At 45.7% G+C, this 23,079-nt stretch overlaps 1 protein-coding gene across 3 annotated transcripts in view; it reads left to right on the plus strand.

Annotated features, from left to right (window-relative positions):
- The first annotated feature begins 728 nt into the window (after positions 1 to 728).
- The window catches only part of PRPSAP1 (phosphoribosyl pyrophosphate synthetase associated protein 1), a 31,203-nt gene continuing 8,852 nt past the window's right edge, over positions 729 to 23,079 (plus strand). Inside the window, exons 1-8 of one of the 3 annotated variants that reach the window (XM_032616564.1) lie at positions 729 to 972; positions 1,196 to 1,407; positions 4,319 to 4,371; positions 6,900 to 6,966; positions 19,502 to 19,674; positions 21,239 to 21,354; positions 21,820 to 21,875; positions 22,591 to 22,736. In XM_032616564.1, coding sequence (XP_032472455.1) covers positions 970 to 972; positions 1,196 to 1,407; positions 4,319 to 4,371; positions 6,900 to 6,966; positions 19,502 to 19,674; positions 21,239 to 21,354; positions 21,820 to 21,875; positions 22,591 to 22,736 — 826 coding nt within the window. In that variant the 5' untranslated portion in view covers positions 729 to 969. Of the gene's footprint in view, positions 1,408 to 4,318; positions 4,372 to 4,552; positions 6,967 to 19,501; positions 19,675 to 21,238; positions 21,355 to 21,819; positions 21,876 to 22,590; positions 22,737 to 23,079 lie in introns of all 3 variants that reach the window. The other 2 variants (XM_032616566.1, XM_032616565.1) reach the window with 2 other exon arrangements.

Below are 23,079 nucleotides of genomic sequence, written 5' to 3' on the forward strand. Positions count from 1 at the left end.
TTTCCAAATCCTGAAGCTGCAGGCTTCGGAGGCTTCGTGACACAAGAGTCACAATCAATTGCTCCCTCAGGCCCAATGTCACAACAGGCAGAGTCCTCAGAAGATGGAGAAGCAGGAGATCAGCTTCCCTCCCCAATCCTGAGGCAACTGATAACTAGTGACTCAAATGCTTCCCTGCCCTTTACTTTCTTCTTGGACCTCATTCAACAGGTATTGATTGCGTGCCTCTGGAACCCATCTCACTGCCCTGGACACTGGGAAATACGAAGAACTAAGTGACATACGATCTTGCCCTAGGAGGACTTACATCCTAGTCGGGAAGACAGATGTTCACAAAGCTAAATAAAAATAGAAGCAACTATACAGGGTGCCACGCACGGTACCGCCCAGCGGGCGAGGGCGGCTTACTGTGGTTGAAGTATCTAGAAAGACTCAGTGGAGCAGGTGTCACGTGAGTGGGTCTTTAAGGGACTGGAGCGCATGGAAGGGGAGGAATAAAGGCTTTTCGGATTGAGAGCAAAGACTGGCAGGAGTGCCTTGACTCGTTCAGAGAGGCTTGCCTTACGTGCAGATGCAAGTTTGGAGTTTGGGGAATAAAGATCAGGCTCAGGAGTACACCACCTTTTGGGCATTTTAGTATCCCAGGCAACCACCCGGAAATAACCCCGCCCTCCACTTTTCAAAGCAATCCCAGCCTAGCGCGGCGCATGCGCCTCGCAGGGCTCTAGCGCTGTGTTATCATGGAGGCGCGGAGCTAGATCGTCAGCCACCTCGGAGGCTGACATTTTGGATCCTGGCGGAAAAGTTGGAAAGGCTGGCACCACTACCAAGTCAGGCTGCACCACCCAAGAAGATGAGAGCAAAAGAACTCCCGTGGAGCGACAAGATCAGGCGGCGGAGGGAATCCGTGATGCTTCCCTCGGAAAACAAGCTTGTAGAGAGTTGTCCACCGCCCTGCCCTCATCTGAGATGGTGACTGTGCGGGTGCTCTAGCCGCGCCTTTTCGATTCCCGGAGGGGGTGGTGCCGTCGTCACTGGTTTTGAGGTGGCTGCGGCGCAGGTCGCAGCGAGCTCTGGTTGCTCCAGAGCCCTTAGTAGCCTTTTGTACGAGGAGGGTGGGGGTCTCTGACCTCTTCCCTCCTGTGCCGGGTTTCTCGGTTCCTCCCCTACGCGGGCCTACCGCTCCCCCGTGCAGCCCCGCCGCGGGCCGGCTGTAACTGCGCCCCCGGGCCGGACGATGCCCAAGAAGCTGCTGCTGCTGCCCCCGCTCTCCGTGTCCTCCGCTTTCCGCGCCCCGCGAGCCTGCCCCGCCGCCCGCCCGGCCATGAACGCCGCCCGCACCGGCTACCGAGTCTTCTCGGCCAACTCCACGGCTGCCTGCACCGAGCTGGCCAAGCGCATCACCGAGTAAGGGGCGGGAGCCGGGGATATCCCGAGGGGCCCCTCCCGGGAGACGGTCCTTGTTGCTCTTCGCCTCCACGTACCCCGACCCGGGCGAGGGGTAATTTGACCCCATCGTCCTGCCCCTGGGGGAGGGAGTCGCAGAATCCTGCCGTTTCAGGTCTGGACAAAGCCTTGGAGGTGACAGAGGATCACCCCCCCCCACCCCCAGTTCTGCAGCTGAAAAGCGTTCGTCTGACTTGCTGGCTTCTCCCCACCTCCGGGTCCTTGGACCGCTCGCCCTGCTTTCGGCTCCCCACTCCCACCTCCCAGGCGGTGGTGAGGATTCTGTAATCGCTGGATTAGCGCGCCTTGGAGAGAGGGGTTCTGGGTTTGGCTCCCTTTCCCACGGTTGGGTTTGACCTCTGAAGCTGGTCATTGCCATTCCCAAGTCTCCCCGAGGAGACGGAGGCCCGCACGTAGTTAGAACACTGGGGATGGACGGGGCGGATGCAGTAGGTGGGGGCGGCCGGAGGGCCTTGCAGGTGGAAGACCCGCGAGGCTCAAGGTGCACCGACAGAAGTAGAGGTGTAGGGGAGGGCAGGGAGAACAGGGCGACCCTAGGGGAGCAGGTTTGTCGGAGTTGGTGATAGAAACCGTGGTCTAACCGTATTCTGTAAGTCAGTTAGGTTAGATCAGTCTAAGTCTTTGCCTTTCCTTGTCTTTTTCACCTAAGGAAGCCTCTGGCCTCAAGTGGCCTTTGGGGTCTGAAGGCCTTGTCAGCCTTGCCCTGGGCAAGAGACTTGATTTTCCTGAACTTCATTGGTAAAATGGGGATAATTCCGTCTGTTGGACCCAGAACATTGTGAGCACGAACAAAATAATGTAGATCAAGCATCTAGCAGAGCAGAGGCTCATAGTAGCCCTCTGAATAATACATGTTTACTAAATGGCCTCTTTTCTAGTTGGCTCTTGTGAAGAATCCCAGAACCCTAGTGTAAAGGAAGAGCCTTTTGAGCCCTTTGCAAATAAACTTGTTATAAAATAAATAAGCTTGTCTTTTAACTTTTAAAGTCATTTTCACATTTTAAGCGACTTACATTAGAGTTCTGTGGGTTTTTCAGAGTTGATAATTAATGGCATGAAGATATTTTAAAATTCTAGATGAAAATGTAGAAGAAAGGGGAAACTTTAGTCATATTTTCTCAGTAATGCCTATGTTATTTTCAGTTAGAGTTTTGAATGAGATTAGAAGAGTGTAAAAAAAAAAAACCAAACAGTCCTTTTGCAATCTACTACCTAGTTTCTATTTCTAACCTCTGATTATTTGTCTTTCTTTTTGAGGCCAACTAAAATACTAATTTTAAATATAAAGCTTGTGTTTGTTTATCTTGGGTCATATTTACCACAGTGACCTTGGTAAGAGAAAGCAGAGGGAGGAGGGCAGATTTAAATAGTCAATGGTTTTGCTTTTTTTTTTTTTTTCTCCTTTTTTTTTTGCGGTACACGGGCCTCTCACTGTTGTGGCCTCTCCCGCCGCGGAGCACAGGCGCAGGCTCAGGGGCCCAGCCGCTCTGCGGCATGTGGGATCCTCCCAGACCGGGGCTCGAACCCGTGTCCCCTGCATTGGCAGGCAGACTCCCAACCACTGTGCCACCAGGGAAGCCCCGGTTTTGCTTTTTTGTTTTTATATTTGGTTCTTGAAAAGTTTGTTCCAGAAAAGTTTTAAGTTTTAACCACTTTTTTTTTTTTTTTTTTGCGGTACGTGGGCCTCTCTCACTGTTGTGGCCTCTCCCATTGCGGAGCACAGGCTACGGACGCGCAGGCTCAGCGGCCATGGCTCACGGGCCCAGCCGCTCCGTGGCATGTGGAATCTTCCCGGACCGGGGCACGAACCCGTGTCCCCTGCATCGGCAGGCGGACTCTCAACCACTGTGCCACCAGGGAAGCCCCAAGTTTTAACCACTTTTAAGTGTGCAGTTCACTGACATTAAGTACATTCACAGTGTTGTGTGATTATCACCATTATTCATTTCCAGATCTTTTAATCGTTTCAGACAGAAACTCCGTACCCTTTAAGCACTAACTCTCCATTCCCCCTCTACTCCCAGACCCTGGTGACCTCTGTTCTGCTTTGTGTGACTGTGAATGTGCCTGTTCTAGGTACTTCCTATAAATGGAATCATGCAGTATTTTTGTGTCTGTATTTTTGTTGTATTTTTGTGTCTGACTCATTTTACCTAGAATCATTTTTTCAGGGTTCATCCGTATTGCAGCGTGTACCAGAATTTCATTCCTTTTTAAGGCTGAATAATATTCTGTTGTACACTTGGTTGGAGTGTTTTTAAACAGATTCCACCCTTATATCATTTCACTCATAAAAATGGTAATGCTAACTGATAAGAACTGAAAACAAACAAAAACCTACCATTAATTGCTCAATATCTGCTATCTAGTCCTTGTTCATATTTCCTAGGTTGTCCCCAAAATGGGCTTTGACACTTGGTTTGTTCTAATCAGGATCCAGACACGATTCACACTGCATTTGGTTAATGGCACTGAAGTCTGCAACGCTTTTGACAATTGAGGCATTTACCTTGGGCTTGTGTGTTTTGGAATTATTGCTAGTAACCACATATTTGTTGGGTATTGATGTTCCAAGACAATTATTATTCAAAAAAACAATGGAACTAGACACTAAACTTTGATTGTGGGCTCTTCCCAGTAAAGCAGTGTGTTACAGATTGGTGAGCACTGGAAGCTGCTTGTGGAATGACAGCAGGTTTTAGTTCTTAATGAATTAAACTTTCTAAATTTTTTTTTTTTTTGTAAAAGAATGCTGGTGTAGTTATTGTAGTCTTTTTGTTAAACACATGCCTGTGAACTGGAGTTTTTTAAAAAGAGCGTTCTTAATTGCCTCCCCCTCCCCCTCCTTTAGGCGTCTTGGTGCTGAATTGGGGAAGTCTGTGGTTTATCAAGAGACCAATGGAGGTAAGTTAAACTTATTTGTTAAACATCCTTTGTTCTCTAAACTCTGTTTAATCGGCTGGCATGTTTTTAAAAGGCGAATGTTAATCATGTGTAACACAGAAATGCGTTTTTTCTTTTTCTTTTTTTTTTTTCCGGTACGCGGGCCTCTCACTGCTGTGGGCTCTCCCGCTGTGGGGCGCAGGCTCCGGACGCGCAGGCTCAGCGGCCATGGCTCACGGGCCCAGCCGCTCCGCGGCACGTGGGATCTTCCCGGACCGGGACCGGGACACGAACCCGCATCCCCTGCATCGGCAGGCGGACCCTCAACCACTGAGCCACCAGGGAAGCCCCACGTTTCTGTTTTAACAGTTGGGACAGGGGGCATTCTGTTCGTCCCTCTAAATCTTGAACTTCTTTGCTCTTCCTTAAAAGTCTCCTTTCCTCCTGTTCCAAGATAATGCAAATATCCTGTCGTTTTAGAACGAGAAAAAGGAGCGATGTAGAGAGTAAGTTTTTTCTTCCATATTGTGCTGTATTTGATAAGTACTTTTACATTTATCTGTTTCATTAGGCCATCAAATGGCATTAAGTGCAATCAGTACTAGATAGTAATGACTTAGTTTAAAAGACTTCCTTGAGTTAGTTTTTATCTCTCATTTTTTTCTCTCAAGTCTTGTTGACCCTCACCCTGGGTTGGTCATCCGTTTTTGCCGCCGCCTGGGTTTCTGGGGAGAGCTGGAACATTAAATGATATTGCTTGAAGGCACTTGTTTCTAGCCACGTGTCCCAGGAATGCATGCAGCATCATAACCCCGCCCCAACCCCGTGGGTTCCAGAGTATAAAGTCATCACTCATTGTGAAGACAAGTTCGTATAAAAACAATTTGGAATTATTTTTGCAAAGTTGAAGGCCTTGGATTCATGTTTTGTACTTGCTTTTCTCTTTCCAGGGTATAACTGTCCATGGTGTCACTAGCTTAACAGGAGAGATAGTTAACACAAAATTGATGTTTGGGGAGCTAATATATAATACAGCAAACTATTGGAAGAGGGAAAGATAGTTTAATGGGTAGTAATTGGAAAGCACATGTTCCCCGGGGTGTTGTATAAGTTACACGTGTGTTATAATTAAACCCCCAGAAGCCCTTCATCCAGCTTCCACACTCACCAACTTTTAACTTGGTGACTTGAGAAATTTTCCTGCCAGGACGAGTCAGGAGATGCCGGTATTTAAACACCTGAAGATGAGTGCAGATAGGTGAGATGGCCTATTTAAACAGTAATGAATTTCCTTCATTGTGATGGCATTTGGGTTTCTCATAAATGAAGCACTGGAGGAAAAGAGGGTGGTTTAGGGAAGACCTTTCTCTCCATCCTCCCATCCCTGTTCCAGGCCTCCTAGCTGTCTCTCATGCTGTCAAAGTACCTTCTTAACGGGTCTTCCTACCTCCATTTTCAGCCTCTCTAGTCTGTTCTACTCATTTCCATCAGGATATTTCCAAAATGCACACATTTTTACTTACTACCATTTAAAATTGTATAGGCCATGGTCTAGTCTCCTTAGCAATCACATGGGGGCCCTTTGGGTTCCGAGTTCTGCCCATCTCACCTGCTTCGTCCTTCATCACGTCCGTCAGCACGTCTTGTGCGCTCTGATTCAAGAATCCATCTGAAGCCTGCCTGCCTCTCACTACCTCCACTGCAGCTGCTCTGGTCCAGCCTGCCGTCTGTCGCTTGCCTGGACTGCTTCAGAAGCAACTGGAGTGGCTCCCCCCAAAGCAGCCCTTCTTGCTTTGCCACCGTTGTCCTCACACAGTAGCCAGTGATCACACGAGTCCTCCAGTGGCTCTGCTGTCACCCCTTGGAATAAAATCCAGACTCCTGTGTGGTGTGGTCCTGGTCAGCTCCCTGACCTCCTCTCTGTCTCTTTCTGCTCTCTCGCTGTGTTTCCGAGCGCACAGTGGCAGCCCCACACCTTTGCATGTTCCGTGCTCCTTTTCTCACTATGTTCCGGTCTGCAGCGAGGCCATCGTTCCCAGGCCTCTTTCTCTTTATCATGGCTGGTCTTTCTCCTGCACATTGGCCTGGAGGGTTTGCCAGCCTTTGGCATTGCACTGTCTCTCCTGAGTCAGTCTTTGTCCCCTTGGTCCAGGTCCCCCACTTTGGGACTCCAGCTCAGGGCCTGGAACAGAGGAGGCATCGGCCTTTGTTGAAAGAATAATCAGGATATTAAGCTTTTGGCCTCTTTATTTGCTGCATACTTTTCCCTAAGCATCTTGTGTTCATTTAGTGACGGATGTTCTTTCTGGACCCTGAGATTTTACGTACACTTGTTTGTGGCTTTTGCCTTCTAGCCTATTTTTGGCCTGTTCTCCCCTTAGCTTGACTGTTTTTTACGTAAGTACATGCCATTCCGAGATCTCTTAAGAATTTATTTGGTGCGCTAAGCAAAGCATTGGTTTAGACTCACCTTTACTCCCTCCAATTGCTGCTAATTACTGCACCACGAACAGCTTTTCTTCAAACTGCAGAACATTTTTATTTTTCAGAAACAAGAGTTGAAATAAAAGAATCTGTTCGTGGCCAAGATATTTTCATTATACAGACAATACCCAGGTAAGAGTCAGCACTACTTTCTTTATCTCTCTTCCTCTAAAAATCTTAGTGATGTAACTTATTGTCTTTTCATGTGAACAGCAGTTCCATTTTCTTTAAATTGTAAATGCGTTTGCACATTAAATGCTTTCCAAAATACTATATATATGTGTACACATATATATGTGTGGGTCTGTGTGTGTGGGTCTGTGTGTGTGTGTGTGTGTCTCTCTCTCTCTCTCTGTATACATACATGTATATATATAGTCTTTTGGAATTCCTGCCATGCTTGTCACACTATACTTAACTGTTATTGTTTATTTATTTATTTATTGGCTGTGTTGGGTCTTCGTTGCTGCATGCGGGTTTTCTGTAGTTGTGGCGAGCAGGGACTACTTTGTTGCGGTGCGTGGGCTTCTCTTTGTGGTGGTTTCTCTTGTGGAGCACGGGCTCTAGGTGCGTGGGCTTCAGTAGTTGTGGCACGTGGGCTCAGTAGTTGTGGCTCATGGGCTCTAGAGCGCAGGTTCAGTAGTTGTGGCGCACGGGCTTAGTTGCTCCACGGCATGTGGGATCTTCCTGGACCAGGGCTCGAATCCGTGTCCCTGCATTGGCAGGCAGATTCTTAACCACTGCGCCACCAGGGAAACCCTGTTATTGTTTACTTGATCATCTTCTCCAAGCTTTAAACTCCTCAAGGACAAAATATTCTGCCTCCATTTGCAGGAACCTAGGCCAGTGTCTGTCTGCTCGGCTCTCCTGGAAAGCCTTTGTTGTTGTTAAATGGTGGGTTTTATTTGCACAGTGACCCGTCTATCACAGATACCATCTACCACTCCTTCCCTCAGTGTGGGAGGACTGGCCCTGGGGGAATCCTGGCATACCTGAGCATGAACTTCCCTGTGGGGTTATCTCCTCTCAGCTCCTCACTGGGAATGGGGTCGATAGATCACGAGTGTCTTTGAAAAATCCAGATCTTCGTGTCTTGATCAGTTTAGGTTTAGATTCCTGAGACCGTGTTAGTAATAAACACAGCAGTGGCTGCCAGCAGGGTGCGGACGCTTTACACGTATCATTTTTAATCCTTATGTGTCAGTCCTACATGGCAGCTCTTGTTGGCCTCTGTGTTACTGTGATTTATGATAAGACATATGTATCTGGTCTTCCTTTCCTGCACAGGAGCTCCTAAAACCCTTGGAATATCCTAAGTGATAAGAGCAGTAAAGGTATCTTTCGTTATTCAGAACAAGCTCCTTTCAGTTACACCTGAGTTATGTGAGTGAGGTGATTTTTGGAAAGCCCCTGGGTAAAACACAGGATAGGGGCTGGTTGCCAGGGTAACCACCTTGTGATTAGAGGGTTGGTACTTTCAAGCCCAGCCCCCCTGACCTCCGTGGAGGAGAGAGGGGCTGGAAGTTGAATCAGTCACCAGTGGCCAATGATTTGATCAGTTGTGCCTGTATAATGAAGCCTCCATAAAAAACTGAAAGTTTTTTTGAATTCAAACTGAGTTCGGAGAGCTTCTGGGTTGGTGAAGACGTGGAGGTGCTAGGGGGTGGTACACCCAGAAAGGGCGTGGAAGCTCTGCACCCCTTGCCCTATACCTCGCCCTGTGCACCTCCCCCATCTGGCTGTTCCTGAGTTACATCCTTGATAGTAACCTGGTAATCTAGTGAGAAAACTTTTTCTGAGTTTTATTTATTTATTTATTGGCTATGCCACGAGGTATGCGGGATCTTAGTTCCCCAACTGGGGATAGAATCTGTGCCCTCTGCAGTGGAAGCATGGAGTCTTAACCACTGGACCGTCAGGGAAGTCCCTGAGGTTTTTTTTTGCCTTTTTCTTTTTTTTACTTTGCTCTAGCAAATTAATCGGAGCTGAGGAGGGGGTCGTGGGAACCTCTGATTTATAGCGGGTTGGTCAGAAGCACGGGTGACAGCCTGGGCTTGCCCATGTCTGAAGTGAGGAAGGGGGCAGTCTTACTGGGCCCTTAACCTGTGGGATCTGATGCTTCGTCCAGGCAGGAGAGTGTCAGAATTGAGTTGAATTGTAGGATACCCAGCTGTGTCCCGAGATTCCGAGAATTACGTACGTGTGGGAAAATCCCCACACATTTGGTGACCAAAAGTATTCAGTGTTGTACAGAGAAGGGAAAAACTGTTTTTCCTTACAGCCCCCTATGAAGGGATTGAGGAAACTGGGTCTGAAGGAAACTGAGGACCATGGGGTCATGGAGTGAGTCACCTAAACCCAGGTATAACAGAGTTCCCTGTACCCTGGTAGATACTAAGTATTTTAATACTTTTTTCTGATCACGAAGAATCACGTTCATCTCTGCAAACACAGGCAGTATAGAAATGTGTATCAGAAAATAAAAATTCCCCAGCCCTCTGAGAGAACTAGATACCTGTTTGTTCCTCTTTATTTGATAATGTGCATACGAGTTTAGGTTCCATAATTCAGGTGATCCTCAAAACCAAAATAAAAGTAATTTTAATTTATCTGCATGGTTCAAGTTTCAAAAGGGTGTATGACGAGCCCTGCCTCTGCCATCAGCTACCCTGCTTCCCTCCCTGGATACGGCAAGTGTTATCAGGTTCTTAAGCATTCTTTTCAGAGACTCTGTGTGCCCAAGCAGTTGCTTATATGTTTTTCTTAATTTTTACATAGAAGGAGTCTAATAGGGAGTTCCCTGGCGGCCCAGTGATTAGGACTCTGTGCCTCCACTGCAGGGTTCTGTCCCCGGTCAGGGAACTGAGATCTCACAGGCCTAGTGGTGCTGCCAAAAAAAAACCAAAAAAGGAACCTAGAAAAATAGTACAGATGAACCGGTTTGCAGGGCAGAAACGGAGACACAGATGTAGAGAACAAACGTATGGACACCAAGGAGGGGGAAGTGGCGGGCGGGGGGGTGGGTGGGATGACTTGGGAGATTGGGATTGACACGTATACACTAATATGTATAAAATGGATACCTAATAAGAACCTACTGTATAAAAAAAAAAATTCAAACAAAAATAAAAGAAAGCATGTAAGATACCTCTAAATTGATAAGTTAGCAATGATTCTAATATCTACCTAAAGTTTACTCAGAAATTATTCCTCTTCCCAGAAGAAAAAGACAGTTATAAAATAACCATACCTGTAGCCACATCAATTATGTTAACAGTTTTTAAATATGAAATTTGTAGATTTGACTACATCGTAATCACTGAAAAGATATAATTATTTTTAAATATTTCACTGAGTCAAAAATTCTTCCTACATTGAGGTCTTCTTTGCCTAGATGTACTTATTCTGAAATGCTTCATCCACTTGGAAATATTTCTTTTAGATCAGTCAATACACTTAACATGCAGTAAAAAAAAAAAAAATCTAATACACTTTGCTGAACTTTTAAAAATAAAGCATTGTACTGTATCAATACAGGAAGAGCTACCTTATCTTTAAAAGATTCTAATTTTGAAATAATCACAAACTTCCAGAAAACTAGCCTGTGCTGTGCAGCCGCTTTAGACAGAGTTGCCAGCCTGGTGCCTCCCCACCCGAAACACTTCAGCGTGTAGTTCCTACAAACAAGGGCTTTCTCTTATACAACCACAGTGCCACCGTCAGAATCAGGATACTGAGACCTCTGTGTTGTCACCACCTAAGCCTCAGACCCCATCCCCGTGTCATCTGCTGCCCCCCAGGCCTCATCCTGGCACAAGGAGCCAGTTGAGGCTCAGGTAGCACTTAGTTGTCTGTGTCGTGTCTTCTGGACAGTCTGGAACCATCCCTCGGTCTTTCCTTGACTTTCAAAACTTTGTCACTTAGGCCAGTTTATTTTGTCGAATGACCCTCAGTTTAGGTTTGCCGTATTTCATTATGGTGGGATTCAGTGGAACTGTGTTCCCATCTTGTCTTCTGCGGCGTCATACTGTGTTCTGTGGACACACCGAAGCTTGTTCAGCCTGTCGCATATGCTGTGTCTCTAGTCTTGTGCTTGCCAACTGCGGAACATCCTGTATGTGCGTCACGTTGCCCGTGTTTGGGGTGTGTCTGTACGATGATTCCAAGAAATGCGATGGCTGGGTGTGAGGATCCATGCATTTTGTAGTATTGATAGATGTGGCTGCATCGATAGACACTTGAAATATTTGTGGTATCGATAGATAATTGCATATTGCCCTCCATGGAGGATCTACTAATTTATGTGTCCTCCAGCAATTTTGGTTTTGTACTGTTTGTCTCCTGGTGACGGGAATCTTTTCGCCCCATGCTTTTGTTTGACACTGCGCCTTAGGAATGAGGGGAAAGCCTGCGGGGCTTGTGTAGCCCTGGAACATGTGTAGTCAGAGAGCTTTGACACTCCCCCTGGCTGCTGCCTGGCCTTCTGTGCTTATCCTGGTTTTTGTTGGTGGTGAATAGTAAGGTTGCATTGTCACCACTTTTTTTTTTTTTTTAACCTCTGAATTCTTAAGTTCCTTAGGGTATAGGACAGAGCTGCAGGTGACCCTAGATCCTTGGCTTGGCCTCTTTAGACTACTGAAAGCCTTTTACTAGTTTATCGAGGGAGAGAGAACAGAACCTCGACCTTTGTAGCCATAGACGGGCCACCTTCGTCACTCATCCTCCAGGAAATACGGGGGTCTGAGTCCAGAGGCAGTGGTGGTCAGTGAAGTCTCTTTACTCTACCCTAACTGAATTTATGGCAGCAAAAGAATGTGTGTCCCGTCAGGAATTGTTTATCTTTAAGGAATCTTAGCCTTAATTCACAGGTCTGCACCTCAGCCTGGAATTTGAGCTGACTTTGAACTCATCTCTAGGACAAGAGTTAAGTTGGTCGTGGTCAGTTGTGTGCCAGCTCATGAGCAGCTGTGCTCTTGGTAGCTTTATTCTGTTCCGTGTAATCAGGGATCATCCCTGAGTTGGGGGAGGAACTAAGAGGTTATGACCTTGTCACGTCAGGGACCCCATTGTGTCAGATAGTCCTGGATGCCCTTAGTGACCGAGGACTTGATGAGCTGCCTTCCTGCTGTGTGTAGACAGCTGACGGCCAGCTGTTGGAGAGCCAGGGCGTTGACCAGTCTTCATTTCCATGATGAGCTGGGATGGTCGAGGCTTTGATGCCTTTGTGAAAGTATAATCTTTTCCAATCAATTTCTTAATCATAGGATTGACTTAGCAAGACCGAATTATAAAATTTTTTTTATATTGGAGGGTAGTTGATTTACAATGTTGTGTTAGTTTTTGCTGTGTAGCAAAGTGAGTCAGTTTTACATACACATATATCCACTTTTTTTTAGATTCTATTCCCATATCGAGTATTGAGTAGGTCCCTGTGCTATTCAGTAGGTTCTTAATTATCTATTCTATACGTAGTGGTGTGTATATGTCAAGGACCAAGTGTTTTCATAGTACATCTCCGAGGCTATCGAGTATTCTAACTCCTTTACTTTCATTATGAATTCAGGAAGTAGGGGAGAGATACAATAATAATAGTAATAGCAGACTTTGCCGTGGCTGGTGTGTGAAGTTGGTGACGTGTGTGAGGCTGAAGGGCTTCAGGTGGATCAGCCCCTCCACCAGTCACCACCCTCGGAGGCAGGTGTCATCATCACCCCCTTTTATGTCCTCTAACCACAGATTTCCACACCGGGGTATCCTTGTGCACTTGTTAATGCACGTGGGGTAGAGGGACAGCTATATCCATCATTTCCTTTCTGTTACAATACACCTCCCTCCCTACTTTTAGTTCAGACCTCTTTAACACGTCATAAACAGTATCAGTCCACAGTCTATTGGCACGGCAAAATAACGCTTGCTATTTTTTTTTTTTTTTTTTAACGCTCACTATTAACAGCCCTGTCCTGGGATCTTGAGACAGCTTGTGGTTAGACTTCTTTGTGACAAGAAGTTGTGCTCTATCTAATTCTTGGTTTCCATATCTCATGGTAACCAAGAATGCAGTAGAAATATTTAGTACATGCAGTTTAGAGTCATCCTGGGGCAGTAATACATACGGAACTTTACACTGTGCAGGTGTTTTCCAGGGAAAGGACAAATTAACGTGGAAAAATGAGTTGGTTGATGGCTAATTGGGAAACGTTTGTAGTTTTTTTTTTCCCACTTGTGCTTAGAATACTCAAAAATTTGAACAAAGGAAGCGGTAGGGAGCAGTCCATGGAGCTGCAGCAGAGAAAGTGAATCTTCTGGAATAACCTTGACAGCAATTTTACACACTTACCATATGGAAAGGTTTCCTTTTGAAGGAGCAGCACAGATATACATCGTGCTTTGGGAAACCAGAACCCTGTCCTGAAGATGGTGCAATTCCCTTGTGTGTACTTGTTTTGAGATTATTGAGAAGCCATAATTGTCTTCCTTGTGAAACCTCAGATTGGGACTTGAACCCACGTGCCGGGACTCGAACCCGGCCCAAACCCATGGTCTTCCAACTGAGATCACACACCTGGTTTCAGGACTTAATGAAGTTCAGGTTCTTTTTATAAAAAAATATTGATTGATTGATTGATTGATTGCTGTGTTGGGTCTTTTGTTTCTGTGCGAGGGCTTTCTCTAGTTGCGGCAAGTGGGGGCCGCTCTTCATCGTGGTGCACGGGCCTCTCACTATTGCGGCCTCTCTTGTTGCGGAGCACAGGCTCCAGACGCGCAGGCTCAGTAATTGTGGCTCACGGACCCAGTTGCTCTGCAGCATGTGGGATCTTTCCAGACTAGGGCTTGAACCCGTGTCCCCTGCACTGGCAGGTAGGCTCTCAACGACTGCGCCACCAGGGAAGCCCCCGAAGTTCAGGTTCTTGATGTCTCATCACAGAAAGAATTCAGTGAGAGACAAAGTGATAGGTAAGAAGTGGATTTATTTAGAGAGAATCACACTCCATAGACAGTGTGGACCGTCTCAGAAGGTGAGAAAGGCACCAGGGTGTGGGGTTGTCGGTTTTTATAGGGGTGGCGCATTTCATAGGCTAATGAGTGGGAGGAGTATCCCAGCTGTTTCAGGAAGGGGCAGGGATTTCCAGGAAGTGGGCCACCGCCCACTTTTTGATCTTTGTGGTGGGTCTTGGAACTGTCCTGGCGCCTGTGGGTGTGTCATTTAGCGTGCTGACGTGTTACAGTGAGCATATACTGAGGCTCAAGGTCTAGTGGAAGCCGACTTGTCCTCCATCTTGGACCCATTTGGTTCTAATCAGTTTCTGTCATATCCTCAGGCTATGTCATGCTTTTAACAGTTGTGCCCTGCCCCCTTCCCTCCTGTTTCACCTGTGGTTCAGTTTGGTGGTATCAAAGCAAAAACATCCTCACCTTGTGGTTCCTGTATCTCTTAGGATGATGGGGATTGGAGAGGAAAAATTTGGAGAAAGGACAAAGAGAAGTCTGTGTGTGTATCCCATAAAAAGGGTTATTGGGTTTGTCACAATAAACTATTTTATTGCCGACTACAGAATATTTTAGTGACAACTAAATTTAGTTAATTTAGCGGGGAATTTAGTTTTTTAGTACTCTCTGCTATAAATGGTAAAATAGATTGTCAGTTGAAGCGAAACACACAACCTAAAAGTTGCAGGTTAAGTTTTATTTGGGGACCTTACTGAGGACTGTAGCCCGGAGCCAGCCACTCAGATGGCTCTGAGAAACTGCTCCAAAGAGGTAATAAGGGAGGAGCCAGGATGTATATGAGGTTTTTGCTGGAAAAAAACCATGTAGTGGAACATCACAAGATTACTGCTGATCACAGAGAACAGACATCTCAAGTTAGTGATTTTAGTGCTTTTCTGTACTTGGGAAGATGCAAGGGTCTGGGGTCACTGAAATTATTCCTTAGATATGCATCTTTCTATCTAGGGCAGGTATCCAAAGCACACAGTGCTCCTTATTTTCCTCCATCCTGAATTCCCCTCGGCGCTTGCCTTCAGTGGGCGACTGCAGTGGCAAGTGGCTTGATCCTGGTGGAACTGGGATGGCAGGCAGCATCCTTTGTTTACTGGAATGGCAGGGAACATCCCTGTGCACAAGGGGAAGGAATGTATCTTACAGATTTTTCTATTGAGGAGGAGAGGATGTTACCTAAAGTAATAAGGCTGATTTTAGACAAACAGAACGAAGCTTAGACATTGAAATGAGTTCGGTCGCCTTTAGAGCCGATGTCCTGAGATATAATATAGACCTTTTTCTGGTGCTGCCGTTGTTCAGAATTTCTTTGGAATTCACCTTCTGGATGTATCTCAGGAAGGGCTGGATGCAAGCGATGTGTAGGGCAAGGTATGCAGGAAGGGACACGGAGCATTCACGCCACTCTCCCCAATCTCTACGCCGGTCTCCAACCTGGAAGCTCTCTGAACCCCCCTCCGTTTGGCTTTTTACCGAGGCTTCATTACATAGGTATGATTGATGATATCCTTGGCCTTAGGCGATTGTCTCAACCTCCAGAGGTCATGGGGATGGGACTGAAAGTTCAACCCCTCTAATCCCGTGGTTTGTCTCCCTGGCAACCAGTCCCCTCCTTTAGGTGCAGTCCAAAAGTCACCTCCTTAACATAACTAAAGACACCTTTATTCCTCTCGAGGCTTAGGAAATTCCAAAGGTTTTAGAAGGGGAGCTTGGTGCCCGAAATGGGAACCAAATACATATTTCTTATTAGATATCACAGGGTGGTACTCAAGGAGTTTCGAAATGTACTGAGCATTGGAACTAAGGATAATAGATATGAAGCTCACAAAGTGTTTTTTGAAGGACAATTTTCATGTTTTATGTTACAAGTTCTGGTATGACGATGTAACATAAGAAGAGGCATTAAAAGAACATTACAGGGCTTCCCTGGTGGCGCAGTGGTTGAGAGTCTGCCTGCCGATGCAGGGGACACGGGTTCGTGCCCCGGTCTGGGAAGATCCCACATGCCGCGGAGCGGCTGAGCCTGCGCGTCCGGAGCCTGTGCTCCGCAACAGTGAGAGGCCCGCGTACCGCAAAAAAAAAAAAAAAAAAAAAAAACAAAAACATTACAGCTTATTTGCTGCAGGGAATTCATTGTTGGAGGTGGGGACGGGGTAAATGACCTGTTCTCAGTACTTGCATCTGTGGTGTTGGTCTGTCTTTGCAATTTTAATTGATACGTATAGACCATGTCTGTTTCTTTAACTCTCGTTTTTGTCTATCGAAAATGAGAGAGCAGTCAGGGCTGAGTTTAATATAAGATGTGATAGTCTTAGGCCAGAGAAAAATAGTTGGTAAACAGTTAAGATTGTCCTACTTAGATACAAAGACTACAGGCACTAGCCAGGATGTACTTGGAACAGTCTTAGGGAACAGATAAACAAAGCAGAGGCTGCCAGCCAATTTCTCTTCGCCCTGCTAGCCCCCAGAATAACTGCTTGGTATCCAATTTGTCCAGTGTCCCTCAGTGAACGGGTAAAGCCGTTGTGACAAAGACCCTTTTGTTGCCTCCCTGACCAATAAGGGGTGGGGCGGGGGAGGCTTTCCTTAGCCTAGAGAATGTTGACTCCCTTGGCATAGGGCATTAGGAAGAGGAAAAAGTAAAAAACGAAAACCTCAGGAGAGAAATTAGTAATTAGCGGAAAGAAAGTTACTCTGAAATCAAGGCTCCTCCAAAACTGTTCCTCTTGTTACATTAATGTCTTACCATCTGGCCTTCCCTTGTGTGCTATCCAAACCTCGTGTTATGTGGTTGTCTTATTTATAAATGCTATCACAAAGCCAGCTGGAAACCCATGACCCAGATAGATCCTCTTCCAGGATCTGTTTAATTAACTTCAGCAGTTATTGTTGGCATTGAGATCTGGTGTAAGAAACCACCAGGTCCAGTGGAGCTTTTATAATGCCACGCATTGCATCACACAAGTGGAAGGTTAAGAAAGCTCTAATTTTATTTCTAACGTTGACAAGCAGCCTGTATATGGAAGAGGCTTTTGCTACGGTGTATATGATGCCTGTTGTTTAGATACGGACTCCTGAGTTACCTATATTCTGTCCTCTGAGTACTGTGCAGGCTTCCAGCTCAACCACCAGGGCCCACAAGGCATCAACGTAGATGATCCGTTGTGGGAAGGGAAGCTCTCCCCTCTGGAACGAAGGATAAGTGTTTGGGAAGGGGAACGTTCTTAGGTGAGTTAGCTGTGCTCCTTGGGACAGATGATTACAAGGGTGATCCCGGGGGCGTCTCTGGCCTTCCCCCAAAATGAGGTCAGCCTTGCTTATTACCCTGTTATCTCCCCACCTGACACACCTAACACAGTGCCTGGTGCCAGGTGCTCAATAAATATTTGTTGAATTGATGACCCAGGATGAAAACTGTTGATAAGTGCTGAAAATCGACCAAATATTATGAATTCCTAAGTACCTTGGAGGTGTTTGATAAGTGGTTTTTTTTTTTAAATTTATTTTATTTTTGGCTGTGTTGGGTTTTCGTCGCTGCGTGCGCGCTTTCTCTAGATACAGCAAGCGGGGGCTACTCTTCGTTGTGGTGTGCGGACTTCTCATTGCAGTGGCTTCTCTTGTTGTAGAACACAGGCTCTAGGCTCGCGGACTCGGTAGCTGTGGCTCGCGGGCTCTAGAGCACAGGCTCAGTAGTTGTGGCGCACGGGGGCTGTTGTGGGCTTAGTTGCTCCGCGGCATGTGGGATCTTCCCGGACCAGGGCTCGAACCCGTGTCCCCTGCAATGGCAGGCGGATTCTTAACCACTGCACCACCAGGGAAGCCCTTGATAAGTGTTTTGTCCTGATTATACCAAAAGGTCGTGTGTCCTCTGACCTTTTGATGGCAGACTTGGGACATTATTAATTTGGGAGCACGAGGGAGAAGAATGTACCACTTTATTTCAGAGGAAGGAAATGGCAGCTGGAAAGCAACGTCACCTGTCAGCAGTGCAGAAGGCATGTCTAGGTTGACAATTGCATCTTGAAGTTGAGCCCAGAATCAACTCTGCCTACCCCGTGGGAGAAACAAACATAGAAACTTATGACAGAATCTTGAAATAGTTGTGAAAAATCCAAACTACAAAGGAGAGGTTGGAAGTTCCACCAGTTGAACGTGGGTGTGGAAAACACTGTCAGAGTGAAAGGATGTCCTTTGCGTCGCTCACTCCCGGGGCACAGGTGTAAACATAAACTGGAAGAGACTGGGGGAAAATGGCCTAACTGTCCTTCAAGCTAAAAAGCATTTCGTGATGAGTATTTCCACCACTTATTCAACAAGCATTCATTAAGTCTCTGCTATGTTGATGGCAGGCTTTCCATTTTGCTGCAGATCACATAATTCAGAAACTGTATAATCTGAAGAGCCTACTCCTCACTTGGGTGGGAACTAGGACGTGGGAAATGATCTTCTTTATCTGGTGAAGGCAAGGAAGATACACTCCTGATGCAAAAGAGAGGCTGTTTGAAGACACTTGGATAATCCAAAGAGGAGTGTGAGGAGGCTAGAGAGAGAGGGTAGAGCTTTGGAAGGTCATCCGGAAGGATTTCAAGGCCCTTAACTTTAAGGGCAGAGGCCACCTTATGCTTTTTTTTTTTTTTTTTTCAGTAAATTTATTTATTTTATTTTTGGCTGTGTTGGGTCTTCATTGCTGCGCGCGGGCTTTCTCTAGTTGCGGTGAGTGGGGGCTACTCTTCATTGCAGTGCATGGGCTTCTCATTGCAGTGGCTTCTCTGTTGCAGAGCACGGATCTAGGCGCACGGGCTTCAGTAGTTGTGGCACTGAGACTCCATAGTTGTGGCTTGCGGGCTCTAGAGCACAGGCTCAGTAGTTGTGGTGCACAGGCTTAGTTGCTCCACGGCATGTGGTATCTTCGCGGACCAGGGCTTGAACCCGTGTCCCCTGCATAGGCAGGTGGATTCTTAACCACTGCACCACCAGGGAAGTCCCCACCTTTTGCTTGATCAGCCTTGGCAAAGGGTTAGCAGTCAGCATTCGTTAAAATTTGGAAATAGCCTTTCCTTTGAATACCTTTCAGATTCATATTTTTTTGTCTATCTGGGTAATCTTTGTTAGGAATCTATGTATCTCAAGGAAAGAAGGGTTGGGGGAGATATTTGGAAATTAAGTTCCAAAATCTCCCCACCCCTCACCCTTCTCCCCACTGCCAAAAGAAAAAAAAGAGACCAAATTCTTTATGGTTACAGCAGCTAAATATAAGGGCAGGTAGGTTTTCCTTGGTGTTCCCAGGAAGACGAGGTGCTAGCACTCTGGCCCGAGTTCAGATCCCGGGGATGGTGCCAGCAGGTGTGGGTTCACTCTGGTTGTCAGCAGTCACTGCCTGCTTCACCTGCCACTCCGGTGACGGTGTCACTGACAGAAGATCCAGGCACAGGTGAAAGTGGATAACCTTGTGTGAACTTAAGTAACCTCACATGCAAACCGGGACTCAGACGGCTATAAAGAGGAGTTAATAAGCTTTCTCCTCTCTTCAGGAAGTGCCGTCGTAAGCTAGCGTGAGGATCCACGTCATGTCATTCTTGGCAGCCCAGGTCAGATTGCTGAGGTTGAGATCTTTGCCAGGGGTTAATAAATGAGATTAATCCCAAAGTGCAAACCTCATATGTTTCAGAGACGTGAATACAGCCGTGATGGAGTTACTGATCATGGCTTATGCACTGAAGACCGCGTGTGCCAGGAATATTATCGGCGTCATCCCCTACTTCCCCTACAGCAAGCAGAGCAAGATGCGGAAGAGGGGCTCCATCGTATGCAAGCTCCTGGCGTCCATGCTGGCGAAAGCCGGTGAGTGTGGCCAGCGCCCCGGGACCCCGCGCGCGCCGGTGCTTGGGACCGTCCCCCGTGCCAGATTAGTCCATACCGCAGGTAGCTGGTTGGGGACCTGTTTTCTCTAAGTGTTGCTTCCTTTTGCATAGTTCTGCTTAGGGCTGTGTGAGCTTAGGTGTCAATTCTTTTTCTGTTCTCTTTGTCCTCCTTCAGAGTGACCTTGTCTGCTTCAGGGCTTACTTCTCTCATCCTGGACTTTTTCCTCATTCCACCTTCTTTTCCATTTCATCTTATCATCATCGAAACTTCAGATGGCGATCTTGGCATTCGGATGTGATCTTTTGAGTTTCAGGTCTAGATTTATTTAAGCCTTAGCTAAATTCTATTGATGTACATAATAGTAAAACTGGATTTTTCCTTTACTACTTCTTCAGCTTATATACTCTTTTTTTTCCCCCTCCCCGATTGTCTTTCTGTATAGCAGATCATTTTCATCATGTGTTTGTGTAGTGGTGACGTACTTTATGGCCTCTAAATCAAATGTAATAGCGCTTTACAATTAATGGGATTTTATTTGCCTCATGTTTATTTAAAAACTCAAATATATATCTGAGTCCTGAGAAACACATTTGAATTCCATTCTCTATAAAAATGTGTAATGTTTTTGGAAAGAACAAGTAATTCTTCGCTCTGGAAAATTTTCAGTGACCTTGGCCATTTGCCATGTTTTTGTATGTGTACCTTTTTTTTGCTTAGCACTGTTGATTATAAGAGTGTTTTCATTGTTTTTCTGTACTTGACCCATTCTCATCGGACATATACACGTTTCCAAACTCTTATCATTGTGTCTGTGGATTTCTTTCCTTCTAGTATATATATTACTTGGCTTTTGCTTTCCTATTCCTTCTGCCGTAATCCACAGTCCTTTAACATTTCTTCCTAGATTCTTTAATCAAGGCCTATTTTTGTTCCAGTATTTAATTCCATGTTTAAATATATATATATATATATATATATATATATATATATATATATATTTTTTTTTTTTTTTTTTTTTGCGGTACACGGGCCTCTAACTGTTATGGCCTCTCCCGTTGCGGAGCACAGGCTCCGGACGCGCAGGCTCAGTGGCCGTGGCTCACGGGCCCAGCCGCTCCGCGACATGTGGGATCCTCCCGGACTGGGGCACGAACCCGCGTCCCCTGCATCGGCAGGCGGACTCTCAACCACTGCGCCACCAGGGAAGCCCCATGTTTATATTTTTGCTTCTACCTGATTTTTCTTTTCCCAGTGTTCAGGCCTACGCTGGTGATTATAGTAGAGGGAGAGCACTGTTTTTTAGTTTTAGTGTTTTAATCCATGTGGAAGGTTATAGGCTCCTTTACTTTAGGCTTAACATTGTCTTTAGTTCATTAAGTTTTGTTAAGATTGCAAATAAGGTCTATAACAAACATGCTTGTTCCCAGTACCCCCCTGCCCTCAGTCTTCCGTTAGGAAAGAGGCATTGGGCTTCTAGTTTGTGTCCACTGTAGCCGTTAACTTGTAGGGGTGAACTTTGTAATTTTTTGTTTTAAAATTTCAGGTTTAACTCACATTATCACTATGGATCTTCATCAAAAGGAAATACAAGGCTTTTTCAGCTTTCCTGTGGACAACCTTAGAGCCTCACCTTTCCTGCTTCAGTATATCCAGGAAGAAGTGAGGAGCACCAATAAATACCCCATTGTCCTCAAAGGAGACCCTATGTAGTTCTTCTCTGGTACCAGATTTCAGTATTGAAAGGCACATCCAATGATCAAATGATCTCTCCCTTAAGTCTTAATGCCTGAGGCAGTCAGATAAGGTCAGCATTTAGGCACAGAGGATAGTATTTTTTAAAGAAATTAAAAATGGATTTCCTTCTAAGTATCTAGCAATTTGCTTATATTTCCTAAAATGAAGGTTTGGGGAATTACTTATTTTTTATCTTCTTCATGTAGCAGACTTTGGCAATGATGCTAATTGATAAGCGTTAAAAAATGTTAAAATGAGTGAATGAAATTCTAGCTTGTTTGTTTGCTAGTGTGGATCATTGTTATAGGAGGAAAAAAATGTATTGCCAGCACCCAGGTGTTATTTTTTTGATACCTTTTCAGTATTTTCTTATTTTTCCTCCAAATCTAGATTCCAAATTATAGGAATGCAGTCATCGTAGCTAAGTCTCCTGATGCTGCAAAAAGGTAAATAAGCCAGACATTTATACACATCCCTTTTGGGTGTTTCAGAATCCGAGGTCTGTCTTAATACGGCTTGTGAAAACTCGTCAGCTCCAGCTTTCCTCCAAATCATCGTCATACCCCAAACCACAGCTTTACCTCTAGTTTCCAAACAACACGAGCATTTCTCGGAGTTACTCATTTTTCCCCTGGGAGAAAATGAAGTTCTTCCTTCAAGTTCTCAGGAAAAGGAAAACAGGAAGAGTGTGGGCGCCTTTGAGACAGTGGTTTTTGAGACCTTTTTGAACAGAGTTCTTCTGAAGATGAGGGACTTCCATGGCAGTCCAGTGGTTAAGACACCACGCTTCCACTGCAGGGGGCACGGGTTCGATTCCTGGTTGGGGAACTAAGATCCAGCATGCCTTGAGGCGCAGCCAAAAAATAGGGGAAAAACCCAAAACAAACCAAAAAACCCTGGAGATGAGTGTGAGACTGTTGGACAAAGGGTAGAACCAAAATGATCTAGAATCAGATACCAGCCCACATCCCATCTCGAGTGCCTCTTGAGGCATTTACATTCCGGCCTGGGCCGCACTTCCTGATTTGTAGAAGTAATTCCTTTGCATATCCATAAAAGGTTAAGGGATATTTTCATTCTGTGGTTAACAAAGTGATGAAAAAGCAGCGCTTGGGTTTTCCTTCCCATGAACCTCACCCTTTCCCGTTATCTTCCTCGTAGGGCCCAGTCGTACGCAGAGAGGCTGCGTCTGGGTTTAGCTGTGATCCACGGGGAGGCTCAGTGTGCAGAGCTGGACATGGATGACGGCCGTCATTCTCCCCCGATGGTCAAGAACGCGACTGTCCACCCTGGGCTGGAATTGCCATGTAAGATGAGCTCTGTGGTTTTATTCTATTTGTAAATGGAAGAAAGTTTCGAATAGTATGAATGCCTAGAAGTTAATACCTCTGTAGATGCTGTTGTGGTATTTTTAAATAATTGAATGGTATTATGTTGATTTTTGCCTTTTGTCAAAGATTTTGTTACACACTTTTGTAGACTAGGTAAGGAGAGTTGAGCATATCTGGGCAGCACTTGGCATTCAGAGAGTGAAATAATTGTAGCTTTAGTAAAAAAGTTGTATGTGTAGTGGTGTGAAATCTTAAGCTTTTATATTTTGGTAAGATGGAAGATAGCAACCATTGATCACATATCAGGCTTTGGTGATCA

The sequence above is a fragment of the Phocoena sinus genome, chromosome 20, assembly GCF_008692025.1.
Source record: "Phocoena sinus isolate mPhoSin1 chromosome 20, mPhoSin1.pri, whole genome shotgun sequence".
NCBI classification, from domain to species: domain Eukaryota; kingdom Metazoa; phylum Chordata; class Mammalia; order Artiodactyla; family Phocoenidae; genus Phocoena; species Phocoena sinus.